We start from the raw sequence: 24,620 nt of genomic DNA on the forward strand, positions 1-24,620 counted from the left end.
TCGTTGACAACTACTGAAATTATCGGTCGGCTCTTTTTGCAGGTCTTCTCTCCAGCTGTGAGCATCAATAGACCGTGCTAATATACCCGGTGTTCGCAATAATACCACGCACGATAAGAATAAAGTAAACGCATTACCTTGATCGATACTGTTACACTGCCGAGAAACGCGTAACGGGGTGTGTATAAACGCGTGTCGTTTGCTCGTTCCTCAGTTGGTTAGACGCTTCTGCGCGGAGTGGTTACGCGGAAACTTAGATGTCGCGTAACATTTGTAAACGATTGGACAACCCTATTCATTGAACACAAACATTATCGCGACTCCAACACGAGTTTGCTGTAAGTATTGTGATAATTTTGATTTCTTCCATGATTATTCCGTGCTTCGACGAGCCCGTTGTTGATTCCAATTTCATTTCGACCAGTTCGAGCACGACGAATCGAACACGATTAGTTAAAAAGAATTTGACAAAGTGTGGAAGACGTAGTCGATCAGTGAGAAACACGTATTTGTGTTGCTTGCTGTCAGAGAGTTAATTATATTAAGAGGTTACAATAACAAGCAAAACGTGCTACTCGCACAATTGTTTCGACATTTCGTAATCGGCCACGCGGAGTGTCGAATGAAAGTATCGTGTCAATGATTTGTTAACCTTTTCAATATCGGAATACACGATCTTTCTAACGTGACTCGTAACCACGAATTCGTGTCATCGCTGTTCGGTGTGTATGGAAAAAACCGGAGATGATTAAAGGTCCTATCTGGATAATTGTTTCGAATAGAAAATAAGTGTTCGTTTCACGGTGAATAGATATAAATTTCTGTGTTCTATCGAGCAGTGATAAATAAATCAGTACACGTGGCTTTTATTGGTCATTCGTTATTCGTATAGAATTTGGACCATATTGAAATATTACTAGGTAACTAGAGATCGGAGTGAAAATTCCTACAACTCTCTACCACCGAAACGAGCCTTAATCACTCTAAAATGGGATCAATAGTTAATGAATCGCAGCAAGAATCATTGACGATAGTATTACGTGAAATTCAAGTCTATTTATTGACTTCGCTTCACGTTTCTAGTAGTTCTATATTTATAATCGTACGAATGCCTACATTACCAACAAGTAAAAGCTTTCATGGGTGAAAATACAACGATCCCATGATATTTTCTATTTCCATATTCAACTTTATGTGAATTCTATTCTATTCTTAGTGAATTTGGTGGAGTATTAATATTATTTATATCAATTTTAATCCTTATAAAATTAGTACGTGTCTATTTTATCCATTAAATAAAATTATATATTGAATATAAGGTAGCTAACAATTATTCGTGAAATGAAAATAAATGATTGTTCATTTCGTTCGTAGATTTGCGACATTAAAATAATAGGTAAATAATCGATATGACGCTGCGCACATGGCTTAATAAGCTGATAGCCAAGGTTTCCATTTTCCGAGTTTTTATTTATCTTTTTTGGCAGAAAGGGGTAACTTTATCTTGATTTTACGAGTATTTATATGAAAACAAAGTATGTAGTTTATATGGACTTATTCAAATATATGTAAATGGATTTAGATGTATTTAAATTTAAATAAATTATCGATATCGTCGACATATCATGTATAATTTGCATAGAAATTTATTTTAGTTTCTAAAGATGACAACAAATTTGATGTTAAAATGACTGTTAGCCCGATGAAAATTCGAACATGAGTTTGTTCTCAATTATAAACAATAGCTTTGAAGAAGCAAATTTATTATTTAAATTTAAATCTAATCTATTAAATTTTAATCTATTTAATCGTTACTTCAAATATAAGCGAATGAAAACTTTTGCATTTGTTGATTCATTTAGGCGATACAGGAAATTTCTGTTACTAAGAAACTGTGAGTTTACAATGCGTCATATATCATCTGATTCGTTGTGTCGTTTAGTATAAATAGTAGAGGATTTTCATCCTGTTTTAACGAATCACTCAATGAAAAACTATTTGATAAATTATTTATCGAAATTCCATTGAATTCCTTATACTGCCAGTCGTGAGTGGCGAAACCAAGAAGGAGACGATAAGGCCAATCGCCTCCTTCATATCAAGAGTTGCGAAGTCTTTAACAAATGCATTGATTATTTATTTTACACATTTAAAATACATACGTAATTAATGTGACCTTGATTATTGAGTTAATTATCGTTACATACAATCATTATTATTTATAAATTTATATATTGAATTCATACCGTGACAAACGTACTTAGCATTCCATTTCTACTTTTTGATTCATTACGTATTATATTAATATTAAATTAGAATCAAATGAAGAACAGGAACAGTGTAACAAGTAACTGTTTAACTCTATTAAATATTAAACGTTTCCATTGTCACTGTTAAATCTTTTCCATTAACAATCAATTGAATTAAGTAATTCTAAACAAGTGTACTATTAAATGTATAACGCATTTTTTTAAAAATTACTCGACCTAATTCAGTTGTTACCAAAAAGGATTAAAAAATGAGGATCGAGACGATTAACAAAGTTAAACAACAGTTTCATTTATGCGATTTTTAGCAAACCATACAAATTTTATCATCAGTCTCGATCCAAAAACGTCTGCAGAAAGATTGTATAATACAAAATGTAGAAAAGAGTACAGTTTGAAGATTGATATCTAACCATTCGCTTGCAGTTTGCAAACACGTGTCTGTTTGCTGTGTAGTCGACCAAGCATCGGTAGCATGTTGACACGTGCTTATTTAGACATTTGTTTGCAGAAGTACGTTGACTTGGACGCTATTCGAAACGAATCGTTCTATACGTTATAAATCTGTCCTGTAATAAACCCTGATAAAATCTAACACAGAACAAAAATATATCCATTGGTAACATTGTAAATACTGACACAAGTATTGTCTGCTGCGATACAGAGCGAAGCACTGAACAGATTATAACGCGGTACTTTAAACCAGCCGTTCTCAAACTTTTCGAGAACATTTTTATATTTTGAATTCCTGAAAATTAATAAAAGCCTCTAGATGGTTATTTAAGTGGCAAAAAATTGGGTTCCCTCCATTTCACATTATAATTTAACTTGATCAACTTAAATATAATGAAATTACTATAAAAGTATAAGTCTATATGTTCCTTGCCATATTTAAAAAAAGGAACGTAACCATTGTGATAAATACATTAGAAGTTATGTTTGCCATATTTAAAATTTAAATGTAACTTGACAAATTTAAACAGAATTATTTTGCAAGTATAAGTCTATATGTTGCTTATTATTATAATCAGTAAATTTATTCAAAGCTTATGTTTCTCCCATTTAAAATTTTAATTCAACCTAATAAACATAAATAATAATAAAAGTACAAGTATATATATATATATATATATATATATATATATATATATATCTCTTATCGTACTGAAATGAAACGATTATTCTAATAAATATATTAGGAATATAAGTTCAATCAGAATTCGTGTTCCCCAATGTATATTCTTATCTTGCTCTAGCATACGTTTCGTGATTACTCGTTTCACTATTTTACACGTTTGACATTGTATCAATTCTTCTCTTCAGACTAATTGAAATTAATGTGTTGGTCTAAGCGTGTATCGCGAGAAATGCGTCTTCCATGCCGTGACAGCACTATTGTCGAATCAAATCCATCAGGACATAAATGAAACTGCGTGCTTACAGTGCCCTTCTAGAGATGGTAGTGACCAGTCATATAACAAATATCCCAGTGTAAAACTGTTAGATAGGGTGTGGTTGTTAGATTCTACTTAATCTGTCTACTAATTTTACACTACCTAAAACTGTGAGTACCCATGATTTCGTATTAATTTATTTATTTATTTAATGAAACAAAAGGATTTATTAAGAAAAATATTAGTACCGTTGTATTAATCACTGTTGTATTATTAGAAAAAATTTTCGATTTGTTTTTCATACTAATATATATTGCTGTGTGTATTGTATACATGTATATATATTTGTATACATTGTTACAGATAATTGTTTAGAATATCTCGCAAACTCATAATTTTTTTTACCACTTCAATACTGTTTTACGAAAGGATTCAATCTATGCATTTCCATTTTAAAAAATGTCCCATGGACGTAGTACTCTTTGAACCAATCATCTTCCTCTAACATTTTCCTCTAAATGTACTGATAACGAAGTTTGTCGCGCTGCAGACACTGATAAAGTGAATCTCGCCGTGCTTAATGGAATTTTACCATTCCAAATTTGATTTATGCGCGCGACACGTCTGCATAATATTAAATCTCGCAACGACGTATTTAAACGCGACGAAGAGTCTAATATAAAATCTCGCGACAAGGAGAGGAAAAGTAACGAAGAGTCGCGTTTAAAATTTTTTGTGTAATTTCTGTTTCGTTATTTTTCTAATAATTCAACTTTTAGTACGCGGTTAAATATAATTAGAAAGCCTATAATTAGAAACTTGTACACATTCTGCTAGAGCATTTCAAGACGAATACTTATAGTTGAAGGTCATTCAACATTACACAGGTTAACTGTAATGGAAAATACATTGTTTTTATTTGCTAATATTTAGCCACTATGAAACCACGAAACGCTCTTACTACCTTGATCAATAGAATAGAAGTTTACATTTTCACGTGTCGACGGTAATCAGGTCATGGTTAGACAGCGAGAAATAAATATTGCAGTGGGAAATAAAACAATGTGCAAAACACAGTGTACCACCGTGTTGGTTGAAAATCTTTCTAATCGCAATGCACACTTTCTATCGTACGCTTACATCCCAGCTCGTAGCATGGAGAAACTAGCCAAGGGTGTATTCATAATCTACGTGGGACAGAAACAGTCGTAAATATTTTATTAGGTACATTAAAAATAAACCGGTAATTAATTTTGACATTCGTAGTAATATTGTTAATTGTATTATATGTTGACCGTTCTTTTTTCTTTTATTTTTGTTGACTGTGATTTACACGAGAGTTAACTTACTTTCTACTATTCCAGTTTTTTAATGAAATCTGTAAATTTTTTTAAACGTAAGTAAAAAAAAAAAATAGTTTCGGTACGTAATGATCGTGATACACAATGCAAACGTTAACCTTGCAATTAGAGATAAACGATATTTAATAGCTCCTTTTTTGTGTTTCATGGTTCTTGAATACTAAACACACAATTAAATTCTATCGATATTCCATCGAAAGCTTTTACGTGTCAGATATTTTTTTGAGAACTACCTACTACGTAACTTTTAACAAAATCGGCGTTTGACAAATTGAATATGTTCCCTTGCAAGCAAATAAAAGGGAGCAATTGTACTTACTCCAGTGAAACCGGACAACGAGAAGATGTAAAATTTCCCAGCTGTGACGTACATCGCTTTTTGTCAGTTCGTTACACAGATCAATAAGATTTTTCTATCGCGGCTTGTCACCTCTGGCCAGTTGATATCGTAGAACGCGTCACCGACCCTCTGCGACTAAAGCATATCGTTCAATTAACGTTTTATATATAGCGAACAACATTAATATCGAAGATAAGTAATTGCTCGAATTATCGTATATTACTCACCTCGTATATTAGCTGTTCGCCAATGTAAGAGTACAAGTATAAATAGACAGTCAAAACAGTAGCGAGAGACAGGAAATTGTATGCCATCGTTGGCTCGCTAGACAATTTCTGAAAAGTGTGATAAACAGTGTTAATGAAAAATTCTTTTTTTACTGACTTTATAAGAATCGGCATATTTCATCGGTAGATTAAACGCCATGAAAAGATAGAGCAATATACATAAGCTATTTTGAAATTAAATACTGTTCTGTTCTGTACTGTACTGATATAGAGAATTTTAAGTATGAAAATGTGAATCTCCAGAAACGTTTACTTTATAGAATTTTCGGCATATGGTAATCTAATGTATAATGAAAAAAATATATATATACATGTCAAATTGAGTAACCTCTTGCTTTTCAAAGTCAGTTAAAAATAGTATCAAGGTTTATGGTCTTACAATTAGCTATACTTCTGCGATAAAGCATTTCTAACTTAGTACCTAGTAAAAGGAGTAATTTACGTACGATCAGTACAACGTACAAAACCAGCCTCACTCTGAATCCACTGATGATGAGTTCTGTCAGAAGGATCGTATGATAACTGTCGTTTAATGTTTTCGACAACCTGCAAAGGATTCCCCACCATTTTACAGAATTATTCACTCTACACATATAATATCCCCCTCAACTTTTGTAAAAACATTTTTTTTTCGATAACTTTTTCTCCTCGTGAGATACTTAACCATTCCACTTAAAACGAAACACTCTGCACATCCCATATATGTTGCATGTGCAAATCTTTTGTGGGAATTGATCAAAGAATACCTCCGTGACACGAAGCGACAAAATGTATTGCAGGGCGCAAATACATCACGAAGATGTTGAAGATCGTGAGTATCACCGAATATTTGTTAATACGACAACATTTTTCTCAGTTTGTCAGAAATTTGATCAGTTACAACCCATTTGAAAAAAGGTCACCGTCTTACTGTCATCGTGCTCTGTCCTGCGATAGTCGACTTTCGATTTAAAATTGTGATCTCCTGACAGCGAACTTGGCTTCAACCTCAAACTTCTCAATCGATGAAAATTAATTTTGTATACAATACGATGCACAGGTCAAACACATTGTGAAGTATTATCTTCTTTTCGTTGGTAGGGTAATTTAACGTCCTCCTATATTCTATGCCCAATATTTTCCATGACCAATTTTCCCTACTGGTCATCCTACGTTTAAGCTCAAACTCCATACAACTAACAATAAGAATTTCTTCTGCACGCAGTTCTGCGATTATCTGTAACCACTCCATACATTGTTACATCATTTCTACCGGATGGGTCTGTCCTTTTATCGACCTACGTGATTTCCCTGTCATTTCAACAAACTTCAAACTGTAATTGAATAAAAATCACTCTTAAGAAACTGAGTACTTCTGTGAGATTGACCTTGCGGTATAGAAACAAGAGAAATTCAGAAGACAGGCTTTAGTTTTTCACTGGCAGTTTCGTAGAAATTATGGTAGTGAACATTGTGCGTTTTCGGGATTACGAACGTTACGAATTCCAAAGACGGAAGTAAGGAATAGCAGTGATTGCAAACTTACGTTGTATTGAGATACGATACATAGAATATATGTACTAATATTTCAAGAGATTCATTTGAGGACAAACGCTGCATTTAACTGTGGAATATTGCACTGACTTTGAACTATAGTCGTTCCAAAGTGGTCCTGTGGATGGAAGGGTGACAAAAAGAGATACTTCCTTCTTTAAAAACTTTTCGCAAAAGCGAGGATATTCTTGCCTTTTTCATTAAACAACGCGCACAAGCAAAAATGAATAAAATACATTAGTTTTTACAAAATGTTCTTTTTAAAGCATCATTATTATAGTACACGATACATAACTAAGTACGTGAAACAACATACTCTCATGCCCATCGAAGTTTCATGAAATCGCGTTATTTATCACATCGTTACATTTACGTAATCTATTCTTTAATTTTGTCGTGGTATAATGATAAAACATAAATTCTTTTCGAAAATTGACGATGGTAGAATTATGTGTACATTGAAACGCTAGTTGTTTAACGTTAAAAACATGAAATATATATTTTCACCGCTATTATTTTATCACAATGAAACCACAAAACATTTCTTATTACCTTGAGCAGGAGATACTACAATAGGAATTTACATTTTAACGTTTCGACGAAAATTATGTCATGGCTGGCTATACGGAAATCCACATTGCTTATCTATAACAATCTGCAAAACACGGTGTATGGATCACCGTGTCAATCGAAAATTTTTCGAATCGTAAGGTACACTTCCTATTGTACGCTTACATCCTAGTTCGGAGCATGGAGAAACTAGCCAAGGATGTATTCATAATCTATGTGAGACAGAAACAGTCATAAATGTTTCATTAGGTACATTAGAAATAAATCGGTAATTCATTTTGACGAAAGATATAAATGTTACATCCTGTTGTCCACGACGCCGGAATGGAAACATTGGCCGTTGGTTGAATTGATTTCTACCGTTCAAATGGACTGAAATAAATAAATCAATTGGCATTTTATTCAATATGAATGTCGTTATCCTACTGCGAAAAACAATATCAAAAAACATATTTTGCCATATTAAACGCCAATTGATTTATTTACTTCAATAATGTTTTCATTGCGGCCAATGTTTTCATTGCGGCATCATGGAAAACGAGCTAAAGTATGGGCTAAAAAAATTTACATACAAAATGTGATATATAAAATGAATCCTAAACGATTCAGGATGGTAAGAAAGTCAGACTCTCGCGGCAAGCGTTGTTATCATTTCTATATCGAAACAGATAAAAGAAAGTAACTGTACTTACACCAGTAAAACCGAACAACGAGAAGGTGTAAAATTTCCCAGCCATAATGTACATCTTTCGTTGTCCGTTCGTTAAACAGATCAGTAATATTTTCTTATCAGGACTTGTCACCTCTGGCCAGCTGATATAGTAGAACGCGTCACCGACCCTCTGCGACTAAAGCATATCGCTTAATTAACGTTTTATACGTAGCACTAATCGAGGTTGTAATTATCGAGATTCCAATGTAGTTTGATTAACGACTGTACATTTGTCATATGTACTTTTGTACAGTCAAAACATATAGTATTTATACTGTAACTTGAGTAAGAATTTATGAGAAATTCATGAAGTAATATGCGGCTTTCTAATTGCAAAACGTTTTCCATCTTTGGGATATAGTGTACTCACCTCGTATATTAGTTGTTCGCCTATGTACGAATACAAGTATAAGAAGGCAATTAAAATTGCAGCTTGTAACAGGAAATTATATGCCATCGCCGGGTCCGTAGAGAATTTCTGAAAAGTGTAATAAACAGTATTAATAAAAAATTTGTTTATTACTAATTTTATACAAGAATGATACCTTGCATTATAAGATTGGGATAGATGAAAAGATAGGGCAATAATATACGTTATGGTGTATGACGTATGCAGGGCAATTATTCAGTCTAAAAAATGGTAATGTTTCAAGGGACGTAAAAAGAATCTATGAGAATAATAATAATAACATAAGGATAACAATACAATATATAATTATATAATATTCGTCATATGGAAATCTGTATAAAGTACGATTAAAATAATATTACGAATTATGGTTATAACTACAATTGTGCGACAAAGGTTTTCTAATATACTACTTATTGAAAAGAGTAATTTACGTACAATCAGTACGACGTACAAAACTAGCCCCAATCTGAAGCCACGGCTGATAAGTTCTATCAGAAGGATCGCACGAAAACTGTCATTTAATGTTTTCGACAACCTACAAAGAAATTTAATCTAATTAAAATTCGTTCAATGAAATACTAAAAATTATTTCTAACATAAAAAAATATAAACTTAATAATATCTATGATGCGAGTTACTGATTAAATGAATTTCCAAGTCCAAAAGATATACTTTGCTAGAAGTCATTCTCTAATCAAATTATAATCTACATTAATTAGCATTCAAAAAAGGACCATAATCGACAAGAAAAAAAACATACATACCTTGTCAACTCCAAATGCATGACCACTGCTCGTCTGATATTATCCTTGAATCGTTCCGATGGTTTCGGTTGAATATTTCTAATACGATAAGATAATATCGACAATTTGGCGCAGAGGTGCAGCACAGTGTTAACAATCAAACCAATTTCCGCGATATGATACATTGGAATGTAAGTGACAGGAAGTTGGTACAAATACATCAGAGCATAGAGTCGAGGTGTATTGTAGTCAAAGATGAGATGAACTCGAAATGGCAGCTGATACGTAATAGTGCTGTTATCTGTGAAGATATTTTAAAATGGAATTTCATATATTTCTTTTCATAACACGATAGCCATTTGATTAAACCAATCCATCAATCCGCGAAATAAATAGATTTTTCCAAATATCGTAAAGCATTTTTTATTATTTTTGGAAAAGACTTCATATCTCTATAAATGATCTCGTATCTTAGGTCGATGGATTCAGCTAAACAAACGCTACCCTTTTATGGATAAAAATCTCTAAGGAATGATTTTAGGAAACTAATTCATTCTTCAAATCTTCCCGCACCACTTTACATGGTACAAAATTATTCACTCTACAAAGTTTCCCCCACTGTACCAATTAACTTTAGTAAAAACATTTTTTTGATAACTCCATCTTCTCGTGAAATACTAAACCATTCCACCTAAAACGAAACACTGCACATCGCATATACGTTGCATGTGAAAATGTTTTGTGGGCATTGATCATGATCACCTCGATGAAACGAAGTGGCCAAATGGAGCACAGGACGGACATACATCACGACGATGTTCAAGATCGTGAGTAAGGCCGAGTATTTGTTAATACGACGTGACAAGATGTTATAGTTAAAGTACAATCGTTTCTCCTCTTCGTTCTCGAAACACGTTTCGTCCGCGATGTCTCTCCTCATGCCAACAACCACCCCATTTAATTGCTTCCTACATCTGGCGATCAAAAACAGCTCCATATACATCGTTGTCGTCACAAATGTTTCCAGCACGTTCATCACCGCCATTTCGAGATTCCCCATACAGTCAACGAAATCCCAATACTCCATTATCAAGAATAAACCATAATAAACCACTGAAATCCTGAACATCATATGGTCGTGGTACTGTGGCCAAACCCCGATTAACGAAAGAATACGTTCGTTCAATATCAGAGGGTCTATGATTTTCTTGGCATTGCCGACCTGCAATGTGTACAGCATAATTATGCAAACGATATGGAAAAGAATAATTACCACTGGGTTGTAACATATGCAACGCTACTCGCGTGAACCGTAAACAAAAAGAATAGTGAGATTAGTAGGTTGTTATTGAAGCGTAGAGAATATTTATTGACCACATATTCAATCTGATTTGGTTTTTTTATGTCTTGTAAAGTAGACCAGTTTCAAAAATTAATGAATAAAGGTGATAATAATTAGTAGTTCTGTTAATGAAATTATCCATTGAAAATGCTTGACAATTCGAGTGCTCTATTACGAAGGGCTTTTCCGTGATTCTTCAGGCTTCTGGATTTCGTATTATAGTAATAAAGTACGCTTGTCTAGTAATCATGTGTGTTTCCATTTAAAATAAACCATTATGTATATTCTCTACGATTTGGATGGAGGAGCTTTTGGAAACCCCTTTACAGTATCTACCTGTTAAATTCTATAATAATCTCAATGTTACCACATTATAAGAAAGAGAACGGTCTCATTTACAAAGCAATAACCAAACAAATCAGCTTGAACTATTCGTCTATAAATATTCGACAGACCAATCAAAACAAGAATACATCGTTTTTATATTTTACTTCATCATCTTACTATTTGTTAAACATTGGAACCAATTTCTAGCTCCAACATTTTTCTCAGTTTGTCAGAAATTTGATCAGTTATAACCCATTTGAAAAAAGGTCACCGTCTTACTGTCATCGTGCTCTGTCCTGCGATAGTCGACTTTCGATTTAAAACTGTGATCTCCTGACAGCGAACTTGGTTTCAACCTCAAACTTCTCAATCGATGAACATTAATTTTGTATACAGAACGATGCACAGGTTAAACACATTGTGAAGTATTATCTTCTTCTCGTTGGTTGGGTAATTTAACGTCCTCCTATATTTTTCCACGACCAATTTTCCCCACTGGTCATCCTACGTTTAAGTTCAAACTCCATACAACTAACAATAAGAATTTCTTCTGCACGCAGTTCTGCGATTATCTGTAACCACTCCATACATTGTTACATCATTTCTACCGGATGGGTCTGTCCTTTTATCGACCTACGTGATTTCCCTGTCATTTCAACAAACTTCAAACTGTAATTGAATAAAAATCACTCTTAAGAAACTGAGTACTTCTGTGAGATTGACCTTGCGGTATAGAAAGAAGAGAAATTCAGAAGACAGGCTTTAGTTTTTCACTGGCAGTTTCGTAGAAATTATGGTAGTGAACATTGTGCGTTTTCGGGATTACGAACGTTACGAATTCCAAAGACGGAAGTAAGGTATAGCAGTGATTGCAAACTTACGTTGTATTGAGATACGATACATAGAACATATGTATTAATATTTCAAGAGATTCATTTGAGGACAAACGGTGCATTTAACTGTGGAATATTGCACTGACTTTGAACTATAATCGTTCCAAAGTGGTCCTGTGGATGGAAGGGTGACAAAAAGAGATACTTCCTTCTTTAAAAACTTTTCGCAAAAGCGAGGATATTTTTGCCTTTTTCATTAAACAACGCGCACAAGCAAAAATGAATAAAATACATTAGTTTTTACAAAATGTTCTTTTTAAAGCATAATTAATATAGTACACGATACATAACTAAGTACGTGAAACAACATACTCCCATGCCCATCGAAGTTTCATGAAATCGCATTATTTATCGCATCGTTACATTTACGTAATCTATTCTTTAATTTTGTCGTGGTATAATGATAAAACATAAATTCTTTTCGAAAATTGACGATGGTAGAATTATGTGTACATTGAAACGCTAGTTGTTTAACGTTAAAAACATGAAATATATATTTTCACCGCTATTATTTTATCACAATGAAACCACAAAACATTTCTTATTACGTTCAGCAGGAGTTACTACAATAGGAATTTACATTTTAACGTATCGACGAAAAGTATGTCATGGCTGGGCATATGGAAATCCACATTGCTTGTCTATAACAATCTACAAAACACGGTGTATGGATCACCGTGTCAATCGAAAATTTTTCGAATCGTAAGGTACACTTCCCATTGTACGCTTACATCCTAGTTCGGAGCATGGAGAAACTAGCCAAGGATGTATTCATAATCTATGTGGGACAAAAACAGTCATAAATGTTTCATTAGGTACATTAGAAATAAATCGGTAATTCATTTTGACGAAAGATATAAATGTTACATCCTGTTGTCCACGACGCCGGAATGGAAACATTGGCCGTTGGTTGAATTGATTTCTACCGTTCAAATGGACTGAAATAAATAAATCAATTGGCATTTTATTCAATATGAATGTCGTTATCCTACTGCGAAAAACAATATCAAAAAACATATTTTGCCATATTAAACGCCAATTGATTTATTTACTTCAGTCCATTTGAACGGTAGAAATCAAGTCATCCAGCGGCCAATGTTTTCATTGCGGCATCATGGAAAACGAGCTAAAGTATGGGCTAAAAAAATTTACATTCAAAATGTGATATATAAAATGAATCCTAAACGATTCAGGATGATAAGAAAGTCAGACTCTCGCGGCAAGCGTTGTTATCATTTCCATATCGAAACAGATAAAAGGAAGTAACTGTACTTACACCAGTAAAACCGAACAACGAGAAGGTGTAAAATTTCCCAGCCATAATGTACATCTTTCGTTGTCCGTTCGTTAAACAGATCAGTAATATTTTCTTATCAGGACTTGTCACCTCTGGCCAGCTGATATAGTAGAACGCGTCACCGACCCTCTGCGACTAAAGCATATCGCTTAATTAACGTTTTATATGTAGCACTAATCGAGGTTGTAATTATCGAGATTCCAATGTAGTTTGATTAACGACTGTACATTTGTCATATGTACTTTTGTACAGTCGAAACATATAGTACTCATACTGTAACTTGAGTAAGAATTTATGAGAAATTCATGAAGTAATATGCGGCTTTCTAATTGCAAAACGTTTTCCATCTTTGGGATATAGTGTACTCACCTCGTATATTAGTTGTTCGCCTATGTACGAATACAAGTATAAGAAGGCAATTACAATTACAGCGTATAATAGGAAATTATATGCCATCGCTGGGTCCGTAGAGAATTTCTGAAAAGTGTAATAAACAGTATTAATAAAAAATTTGTTTATTTCTGATTTTATACAAAAATGATACCTTGCATTATAAGATTGGGATAGATGAAAAGATAGGGCAATAATATACTTTATGGTGTATGACGTATGCAGGGCAATTATTCAGTCTAAAAAATGGTAATGTTCCAAGGGACGTAAAAAGAATCTATGAGAATAATGATAATAACATAAGGATAACGATACAATATATTCGTCATAATTATATAATATTCGTCATATGGAAATCTGCATAAAGTACGATTAAAATAATATTACGAATTATGGTTATAACTACAATTGTGTGACAAAGGTTTTCTAATATACTACTTATTGAAAAGAGTAATTTACGTACAATCAGTACGACGTACAAAACTAGCCCCAATCTGAAGCCACGGCTGATAAGTTCTATCAGAAGGATCGCACGAAAACTGTCATTTACTGTTTTCGACAACCTACAAAGAAATTTAATCTAATTAAAATTCGTTCAATGAAATACTAAAAATTATTTCTAACATAAAAAAATATAAACTTAATAATATCTATGATGCGAGTTACTGATTAAATGAATTTCCAAGTCCAAAAGATATACTTTGCTAGAAGTCATTCTCTAATCGAATTATATTCTACATTAATTAGCATTCAAAAAAGAACCATATCGACGAGAAAAAAAACATACATACCTTGTCAACTCCAAATGCATGACCACTGCTCGTCTGATATTATCCTTGAATCGTTCCGATGGTTTCGGTTGAATATTTCTAATACGATAAGATAATATCGACAATTTGGCGCAGAGGTGCAGCACAGTGTTAACAATCAAACCAATTTCCGCGATATGGTACATTGGAATGTAAGTGAGAGGAAGTTGGTACAAATACATCAGAGCATAGAGTCGAGGTGTATTGTAGTCAAAGATGAGATGAACTCGAAATGGCAGCTGATACGTAATAGTGCTGTTATCTGTGAAGATATTTTAAAATGAAATTTCATATATTTCTTTCCATAACACGATAGCCATTTGATTAAACCAATCCATCAATCCGCGAAATAATTAGATTTTTCCAAATATCGTAAAGCATTTTTTATTATTTTTGAAAAAGACTTCATATCCCTATAAATGACCTCGTATCTTAGGTCGATGGATTCAGCTAAACAAACGCTACCCTTTTATGGATAAAAATCTCTAAGGAATGATTTTAGAAAACTAATTCATTCTTCAAATCTTCCCGCACCAATTTACATGGTACAAAATTATTCACTCTACAAAATTTCCTCCACTGTACGAATTAACTTTTGTAAAAACATTTTTTTGATAACTCCATCTTCTCGTGAATTACTAAACCATTCCACCTAAAATGAAACACTGCACATCGCATATACGTTGCATGTGAAAATGTTTTGTGGGCATTGATCATGATCACCTCGATGAAACGAAGTGGCCAAATGTATTGCAGGGCGCAAATACATCACGAAGATGTTGAAGATCGTGAGTATCACCGAATATTTGGATATACGACGTGACAAGATGTTATAATTAAAGTACAATCGTTTCTCCTCTTCGTTCTCGAAACACGTTTCGTCCGCGATGTCTCTTCTCATGCCAACAACCACCCCATTTAATTGCTTCCTACGTCTGGCGATCAAAAACAGCTCCATATACATCGTTGTCGCCACAACTGATTCCAGCACGTTCATCACCGCCAATTCGAGATTCCCCATACAGTCCACGAAATCCCAATACTCAAATATCAAGTATAAACCATAATAAACCACTGAAATCCTGAACATCATATGGTCGTGGTACTGTGGCCAAACCCCGATTAACGAAAGAATACGTTCGTTCCATATCAGAGGGTCTATGATTTTCTTGGCATTGCTGACCTGCAATGTGTACGGCATAATTATGCAAACGATATGGAAAAGAATAATTACCACTGGGTTGTAACATATGCAACGCTACTCGCGTGAACCGTAAACAAAAAGAATAGTGAGATTAGTAGGTTGTTATTGAAGCGTAGAGAATATTTATTGACCACATATTCAATCTGATTTGTTTTTTTTATGTCTTGTAAAGTAGACTAGTTTCAAAAATTAATGAATAAAGGTGATAATAATTAGTAGTTCTGTTAATGAAATTATCCATTGAAAATGCTTGACAATTCGAGTGCTCTATTACGAAGGGCTTTTCCGTGATTCTTCAGGCTTCTGGATTTTGTATTATAGTAATAAAATACGCTTGTCTAGTAATCATGTGTATTTTCATTTAAAATAAACAATTAGATATATTCTCTACCATTTGGATGAAGGAGCTTTTGGAAACCCCTTTACAGTATCTACCTGTTAAATTCTATAATAATCTCAATGTTACCACATTATAAGAAAGAGAACGGTCTCATTTACAAAGCAATAACCAAACAAATCAGCTTGAACTATTCGTCTATAAATATTCGACAGACCAATCAAAACAAGAATACATCGTTTTTATATTTTACTTCATCATCTTACTATTTGTTAAACATTGGAACCAATTTCTAGCTCCAACATTTTTCTCAGTTTGTCAGAAATTTGATCAGTTATAACCCATTTGAAAAAAGGTCACCGTCTTACTGTCATCGTGCTCTGTTCTGCGATAGTCGACTTTCGATTTAAAACTGTGATCTCCTGACAGCGAACTTGGTTTCAACCTCAAACTTCTCAATCGATGAACATTAATTTTGTATACAAAACAATGCACAGGTCAAACACATTGTGAAGTATTATCTTCTTTTCGTTGGTAGGGTAATTTAACGTCCTCCTATATTTTTCCATGACCAATTTTCCCCACTGGTCATCCTACGTTTAAATTCAAACTCCATACAACTAACAATAAGAATTTCTTCTGCACGCAGTGCTGCGATTATCTGTAACCACTCCATACATTGTTACATCATTTCTACCGGATGGGTCTGTCCTTTTATCGACGTACGTGATTTCCCTGTCATTTCAACAAACTTCAAACTGTAATTGAATAAAAATCACTCTTAAGAAACTGAGTACTTCTGTGAGATTGACCCTGCGGTATAGAAAGAAGAGAAATTCAGAAGGCAGGCTTTAGTTTTTCACTGGCAGTTTCGTAGAAATTATGGTAGTGAACATTGTGCGTTTTCGGGATTACGAACGTTAAGAATTCCAAAGACGGAAGTAAGGAATAGCAGTGATTGAAAACTTACTTTGTTTAGACACCGTGCAGTGAATATATACATAGTACAAAAGATTCATTTGGAGTGCACTTAACTGTAGAATGCTGCACGGACTTCGAACTATAATCGGTCCGAATTGGTCCTGCAGATGAAAGGACGACAAGAAGAGGTACTTGTTTCTTTAAAATGTTTCCGTAACTAAAAATTTGTAGATTGAACTGGATAAAAAAAAAAGTTATGGACATTCTTACCTCTTTCATTATATAACACCCACGAAAGAATATAAACAAAATGGATTAGTTGTCACAAAATGTTTTTTTTTTAATGTAATAGTACATCATGTGTTATAATATTATATACGAGACAAATCATATTCCCATGTCAATACACATGTAATTGCATTTTTCGTTTTGTTACATTTTCGTTTATCTATTCTACAATTACATTTTGGCTTGCAGTAGAGAGAGACACGCCATGGACGTTTTCACAATCTGTTTCGAAAAGAAGGGATTAACAATATTTCCTTACGTCTGTCGCGAACAAGTCAGTAATTAATTGCGACCTACATTATTTAATTTTCTACGTTGTTTGAATTAATATTTGGTGTCATTTTGACTACGTTATACAAATTACATTTGTCTTATTTGAATCTACATTTGAATATATCTTAGAAAAAACAATTATTATCAATCACGAAGAATGAAGCTGGGAAACCCTCAAATTTCTTAATGTATGTTATAGACATTTTCATTTATACATAAAACTGAAATACTTCGTATCATAGTATAACAAACAGGAAAACATGAAATTTTGGCAACGAAATTTATTAATTAAAATGAACAAATCTATCGTTTGCATTGATCTGAATTGATAAAAGGAAATATTTGTATTTACCTCGGTGAATCCGGATCGTGAGAAAATATAAAATGTTCCAGCGGTGACATACATTATTCTTTGTCCGTTCGTTATACATATCAACAATGATTTTCTATCGTTGCTTGCCACCCGATGCCAGTTGATACTATAAAATGCCTCGCCTATCATCCGGGACTAAATTAACATTCTGTTAATACTGTGTTCATATCTTGTACCATAATTAACAAAATAATTGACAGATGAACAAATATGGTTGTCGACACGATAAAGATGGAATATCTTCTTATTATATATTTTCCAAACAAAGCTTTAGGACTGTTCACGATTAATTGTAATTATGTGCCCTATCATTTAAAATTTAATCATTTGTACTTTATTAGAAACCAAACTCTTAAAGCCTCTTTTGTAAAACACTTTAGTTAGAGAGTTACGTGAATATATACAAATTAATTATTATACGAAAGAATTTAACAAAATGTGAATGACGTCGTTTATGATCCTACGTACCTCGTACATTACTTGTTCGCCTACATATGAGAATATGTATAGAAAGGCACCAACATTGATGGAATAGAGAAGGAAATTGGCCACAATCAACGGATCGGCGATTTTCTGAAAAAGTGTTAACGAATGAAAGGGATCTCTGTAGAAATGAATTCAAATGGAATTACATGTTTGAATAGTTTGAATTGTATGTTAAAATTACGATGAAGTTAAGAAACTAAGATAGAAAATTCTCTAGAGAGTTAGGTATAATAAACACAGTCGTACGACACAATATTTTTATCGTTCTTTATGCTGAAGAAATTCATTTACGTACGATCAGTACAATGTACAATGCTAAGCCCAGTCTCGAACCGCAGCTCATGAGTTCTATCAAAAGGATGATATCGAAACAGTCGTTTAACGTTTTCGACAACCTGTAAAGCAGTTTTTCTTAACAAATTCTTTCCTAACTCCTGTAACAACAGAAATTTTGAAGCTGTGATATACGTTATACGATTTGTAAGAAGTTCTGATGGAATTTGAATTTTACTTTGGATTTTGAAATTTATGACGCGTTCGACAGAAATATAATCGCGACTAAGAACAAAATTTACAAAGATATACGTATGCTTACTTTATCAGCTCCAAATGCATGGCCACCATCCGTTTCAAGTCAACTTGAAACGATTCCGATGATCTCACATCGATATTTCGAATACGGTAGGATAGTATCGATAATTTGCCGCAGAGGTGTAGCACCATATTAACTATAAAACTAACTTCCGCTACATGGTACATAGGTATATACATGCTAGGCATTTGGAACGCGTACAGCAGTGTATAGAGTTCAACTGTGTGGTAGTCGAAGAAGACGTGAACCCGAAGAGGGAGTTCGTAGGAAGCAGTATTGTTATCTGTGAGAAAATACGAACATGTACTGTGTACTTAAAGGGCTATTACTATATTGACGAAAGAAAAGAAGAATGTTTATTTAACACAACAAATAATTGTGGAAATGCCACTTTGTGCTTTAAGAGGAGGAACCACATTAGTTTCTTTACAGAGAAGAATTTATGTAAAGCTTTCTTAATTTTTACAATATTCTAAGTACAATATCCTAAATACAAGAAATTTTTTAAATTCTATTGAATACTTCTTTACTTAATTCTTTGAATACTTAAACGAAAATAATATGATCACTCCACTTCGATAAAAATAAATTTATCACAAAATAGCTTTTCACGTGTATTAAAATTGATGGGAATATATACTTGAGAACAATCATTCTAACACGTTCTAAATGTATTTACGTGTTCAGTTTTTGGACTGTTTTGGACGTCTTTACAGAACGTTAGATAATTATGCGTCAACCTAATGCATTCATGAACAATTAAAAAATACCTTTATTAGAAGAAGCGAGATGTTCTATCAAAGGTTGAGACCAGAGCAGGACAGTAATGCCGGTCGCGATTATCGTGGTGCATTTGCCGAAGTTATAGGAGATCGTGTTGTAGTTGAGGTACAACTGTTTCTCCTCGTCGTTCTCGAACGACGCGCCATCGGTGATATCTCTCCTCACCGCCACGATCAGCTCTTCCAATTGCTTTCTATGTTTGGATATTTGAATAAGACCGATGCAAATCGCCGTGTTTACCATTGTTCGAAGGATGTTTGCCACTATCCCATCGAGGTCGTGCAGTACATCGATCAGGTCCCAATATTCCATAAACATGTTCACGCCGAGATATACCAACATGATCTTGTCCAGTACGCGAGTGCGTTGCTTTGGCCAAACGCCACCTACTGAAAAAACCCACTCGTTGAACACGAATGGGTCTCTGAGTTTGATGGCTTTGTCGACCTATACGCGCAGAGTAAATTGTTCCAATGATACCGGGATGAATTAATGTCGAGAGGTATTGGGTTGTAGCATGTAAAACGCTGATCGTAGCTGCATCGCTATTTTCAAACCCATCGGGAACTGCAATTTTTATGCGTGCTTCGCGTAAACGTAAATGACAAAACCTGTTTAAACTCTTTAAACCTTTGACTGTGGGACGATTTTTGTTGGAAATTCTAAGAGGCGTAGAAGTGTGAATTTAAAAAAAATATCACCGTATAGAACATGACAAATCGAAACTTTTTTATATTTACAGTTTAATCATACGGCGTTTAGTTTCACAGATAAAAATTGAAAACTTAGAAGACCTTTTTCCTGAAATTTAATTTTTGCAATGAACTTGTAGCTTTTCAATTTCTATTTTCAAAACAAAGCATCTCATGAATAAACCGTAAATATAAAAAAGTGTCGTCTCATCATCCCCTATATGCTGATATTTTTTAAAAATTGATTTTACGGATACAAACATTTTCCCGAGACCATTTATCGAAGGCCATTATATACGCCCTTCACAGTCAAAGGGTTAAGGGATAACACCACTGTAACAGCCTAAAAAGAGCGCTTTTTTGTGAATTTTGTTTGGATGGAAGAAATGGTAGTAGACTAGTAAAGTTCGAGGAAGTGGTTAAGCATATATTTAAGTAATAAACAAAAAGTTATAATCGACAAATACTAAAAAATGGCGAAATCCGAGTCATTCTCGCGAGGTTTAGTGAATTTGAGGTACCCTACGGCACGTAGTATAGCTGGTACAAATTCACATCTGGAAAAAAAAATTAAAAAATCACTTAGTCTACATGTTCATTGGTAGAGAAATACGTAGGGGATTTTAAAAATATTGAAATTTGTGTTGTTGGTGAGTATTTGAATGAAAACATTAAATTTTCGTCGAAAAAGGAGGTAATCATTTGTTAATAAATTTTGTTTAAATTAACATATCGAAAAACCTCTACTTATTTCTCTTCAGAATGTTCCTTTAAGGATATTGTAAAAGATTGGAATCAAAGGAATGAAAATTTTTGAAGCTATGCTGTGTTTGGAGAAAAACACGTTTAAAGTTTTGAAATGTGTCATAGACATTAAAAAATGAAATGTTTAACTGTTTAAAAGTTCTTACCGTTAATCTGCTATCCCAGGACCATAAAGCTGCCTTTCCAAGTTCAAATATTCTTCTTCGTTCTCTGTCTTTGAAAATCTCTGCATCTGTTAAAGACAGTTCGGCGTGGTTGATCCGCTTAGCATCGGCTTCGAGACAAAAATTATAGGATTGAACGCCACTATCGATCTCCAAAACTTTAATGATTCGTAGAATCATGACGCCGCGTTGGTTACGATTTTTTCGTACCTTTCCTGCCCCGGTACACTCCTGCGTCGCTCATTGTAACTTAGAAACACTCTGAGATTACCGACGCGACACTAACCTTCGTTTGTGTTTAGCCCCACATTTTCAAGGTACGGCTAATATAAAAGTGTCAAAAGCCCTGAGACGTAAGATAAGTAATGGAAAAATAAGATAATAAGGCAAAAAGTGATTTTTGTAAGAAAAAGTATGTATCAGAAAAATGCAATACTTATGGGCGAATATAAAGTAGGTCTGTAAGCACTATAAAAACACTCGAAATTTCAATGAAAAAAATTCTTTTAGCCAATAAACTTTTTACTTCATATTCTAGAAGGTTCAAAGCATTTTTAAGCCAATAAACAAAAAATCGATTTTCTGAAACAGTGGTGTTACCCTTTAAGGGTGGAATTGCTTTGGAGTTTCTTCATGATTTTTTATTGAGGAAAGAATGCAAGATTTTAATTTGAAATTTTGGACGCGCTTTTATTACTCCTTTGGTATGATGTACAAATTTTTATGGAAAGATTTAGTCAATATCATAAATGTTACAATCCATCGACTGTACCGCTGTAGAATAATCATTGTTCACTGGTTGACTTGATTACAGCGGTTTGAATAAACTGAAATAAAAAATTCAACCGCCGTTTTATTCTATGAGAATATTGTTATCGTCTTACAAGAAAGAAATTCAGAAAGAATTTTTTTCTAGAAATGGCGGCTGTTCAAATCGAAAAATTTCTATTGTCGGGACAAATGTCCCGAATTTTTAATACTAATTGAAAAACTATGCAAGTTATCATTTCACGTTCGTTAGACGATAGAGAGTTCGTTTTCGAATACACAGTCCAAATTTGAAGTCGATCGGTCCAGTCATTTTTCTGAAATCGTGTCAGCCATCTTCGAAAATATAAAATACTTTCTATTATAGAACGAAGACAGACCTATATTCTATAATTTTGGCAATTTCACGATATTTGAATTGAAATTTTGCACAATTGTTATTCAAGGATCGTACTATAAGATTCTGTAAACAAAAAATCGACTTTTTGTCTCAAAAAGAAGCAATTCCCCCTTAAGGCGTTCGCTATCAGGGCATGAGAAGAAAATCTTGCCTCACAGAGCAGAGTGTATTTTTATTTGCAATATAGCTCCATTTGGGAGGGCCCTTTAGCAAACTACACAATTTTGAAAAGTGACGAGTATGTGACACCAGACTGTAAATCAAAAATTTGTTTTGTTCCGCTCGTCACAATTTAATAAAAGAAAATTCCGAAGATCGGAAAGGAAAAACGAAATAAAATTATTTTTCTCGACTGCGCAATCGAATCAAGTTCTAACCTTGCCTCGCAATTCATCAGAAATTTCTTATGTTACAACCCAATGGAAAAGATGCATCGTCTCACTTTCATCGCGTACTGATGCGCGTCACTCGACTCTCGAGTACAAACTGCTATCGCGTGACTGCGAATTTCGTTCGACAGTGGGTCGACCTGGATGCAATCGATAAGAGATTATTTCATAGGAAAACGAAGGTAGAAATAAGACGCACGTACAATACCGTATCGTCCGGGAGATGCAAGATAATTGAACTTTATTATTGTCCCATAATCAATTTACTTCGACTACTTGAAAAGTTCTGCAGACTTACCTGCATGTATTTTCCCTGGCATTATAAACTGTTTAGAATCTTTGTGTAGACATTATCTATGATTTTGTTAGATTGTCGTGTCGCCAAATAGCAATGGAAATTTAAAAGATGCGTTCTAAGTTGCTATAAAAAATGTAACAGCAATTATGCGAAGGGACATGGGGCCTTTGTTCTATTTCATACTTTAGAAATCATAGAGAGAGAACAACGCAACTGCTCCCACTGAAATCCTACGTAACGTTCATGCAAACAATAATGGAAACATTCAAGCAGTGCAAAAAGTTAGTGTATGAAATTAAAAGATTGAGATTCAAGCTTCGACACCGTTATCAGGAAGATAATCGAAGACTAACAATGTTCTTGATTGTTCCCTGCAAGAAGACTCATGTCCCAATCGCTATGGAATAGATGAGCTATGGCTTGTTTTAAAGTACTCGAGATGGAAGGACGCTGAATGAATACAAATAATCCTGTCTACTATCACAGGTGAATTAAGAATGCAAACTCTTCATTTAATAACAACATTCTTAACTTCACAATGAAAGTCACAAGACAATTTTTATGGAAATGCGTTATTAAATATAGATCTGTATTTGTTACTGCGTTCTTTCCGAGCTTATCAACGAAAAGTGGTTAGTAATCTTACATTAACGAATATTTAAAACATCATATATTACAATGTACAAGACACAGTACTCTCGCTCTGGTCGAAAATTTTTGTAATGCTATTATCCATCGTCCGGTTACATTCTGGCTCGCAGCATGGAGAGACATGCCATAGAAGTTCTGACAATCTGTTTGGAACAAAAATTACGAATATTTGTTCACCTTTATTGCAAACGAATCAATATATAATTGCTACGCATATAGAGGTATATAGACTATCATAATGAAATTCCGAAGCTGGACATCGCAAATTTGTATCCGTAGGCGAAGCTAAAAATTACGAAACATGTTTAGAAATATAATATCAATGTTGTAAATATGTAGCGTATAACATAATTTTTTGGAAATAAAATTTAACCGACTTCCAAAAAGATGCAGTGAAAAGTATGAAATAATTTCCAGTCAATTTATATGAATACGCACTAGCACTAGATATAATTGCTTAAAAGTATGGGAAAATGCAATGAAAAGTATGAAATAATTGTATTATCGGCCGTGCGCTCTACATTACCGACAGAACAATCTGCATTACTGACCGGCTGAC

General features: G+C 33.8%; 5 protein-coding genes and 2 long non-coding RNA genes across 7 annotated transcripts in view; 1 reads left to right on the forward strand and 6 right to left on the reverse strand.

The window, feature by feature from the left end:
- Window positions 1-187: 187 nt before the first annotated feature.
- The window catches only part of LOC128890346 (probable multidrug resistance-associated protein lethal(2)03659), a 48,678-nt gene continuing 24,245 nt past the window's right edge, over window positions 188-24,620 (forward strand). The window contains exon 1 of the mRNA XM_054148759.1: window positions 188-338. The gene's annotated coding sequence lies outside the window, so the exon portion shown is untranslated. The remainder of the gene's footprint in view (window positions 339-24,620) is intronic.
- On the reverse strand, window positions 7,512-11,584 carry LOC128890381 (uncharacterized). The gene is made up of 7 exons (XM_054148820.1): window positions 11,568-11,584; window positions 10,382-10,841; window positions 9,641-9,920; window positions 9,312-9,411; window positions 8,835-8,942; window positions 8,445-8,600; window positions 7,512-7,964 (listed from the first exon to the last, which is right to left on the reverse strand). Exons 1-7 carry the CDS (start codon window positions 11,571-11,573, stop codon window positions 7,914-7,916), a joined length of 1,161 nt encoding a protein of 386 aa, XP_054004795.1. The 5' UTR covers window positions 11,574-11,584; the 3' UTR covers window positions 7,512-7,913.
- Window positions 12,480-16,704, reverse strand: LOC128890350 (uncharacterized). The gene is made up of 7 exons (XM_054148774.1): window positions 16,587-16,704; window positions 15,401-15,860; window positions 14,660-14,939; window positions 14,332-14,431; window positions 13,848-13,955; window positions 13,458-13,613; window positions 12,480-12,959 (listed from the first exon to the last, which is right to left on the reverse strand). The coding sequence occupies exons 1-7, from the start codon at window positions 16,590-16,592 to the stop codon at window positions 12,909-12,911; spliced, it is 1,161 nt and encodes a 386-aa protein (XP_054004749.1). The 5' UTR covers window positions 16,593-16,704; the 3' UTR covers window positions 12,480-12,908.
- LOC128890351 (odorant receptor 4-like) lies at window positions 17,443-20,339 on the reverse strand. Its single transcript, XM_054148775.1, has 6 exons — window positions 19,922-20,339; window positions 19,155-19,434; window positions 18,855-18,954; window positions 18,542-18,646; window positions 18,053-18,208; window positions 17,443-17,649 (listed from the first exon to the last, which is right to left on the reverse strand). Exons 1-6 carry the CDS (start codon window positions 20,274-20,276, stop codon window positions 17,599-17,601), a joined length of 1,047 nt encoding a protein of 348 aa, XP_054004750.1. The 5' UTR covers window positions 20,277-20,339; the 3' UTR covers window positions 17,443-17,598.
- LOC128890354 (uncharacterized) lies at window positions 21,041-21,615 on the reverse strand. The gene is made up of 2 exons (XR_008460608.1): window positions 21,538-21,615; window positions 21,041-21,183 (listed from the first exon to the last, which is right to left on the reverse strand). It is a non-coding gene; the product is annotated as an uncharacterized LOC128890354 (long non-coding RNA).
- On the reverse strand, window positions 21,618-23,298 carry LOC128890353 (uncharacterized). The gene is made up of 3 exons (XR_008460607.1): window positions 23,101-23,298; window positions 21,766-21,878; window positions 21,618-21,665 (listed from the first exon to the last, which is right to left on the reverse strand). It is a non-coding gene; the product is annotated as an uncharacterized LOC128890353 (long non-coding RNA).
- LOC128890349 (odorant receptor 9a-like) overlaps window positions 23,816-24,620 on the reverse strand; it is a 5,475-nt gene continuing 4,670 nt past the window's right edge. Inside the window, exon 7 of the mRNA XM_054148773.1 lies at window positions 23,816-24,204. Coding sequence (XP_054004748.1) covers window positions 24,154-24,204 — 51 coding nt within the window. The 3' untranslated portion in view covers window positions 23,816-24,153. The remainder of the gene's footprint in view (window positions 24,205-24,620) is intronic.

Source organism: Hylaeus anthracinus, unplaced genomic scaffold, assembly GCF_026225885.1.
Source record: "Hylaeus anthracinus isolate JK02 unplaced genomic scaffold, UHH_iyHylAnth1.0_haploid 12000, whole genome shotgun sequence".
NCBI lineage: Eukaryota > Metazoa > Arthropoda > Insecta > Hymenoptera > Colletidae > Hylaeus > Hylaeus anthracinus.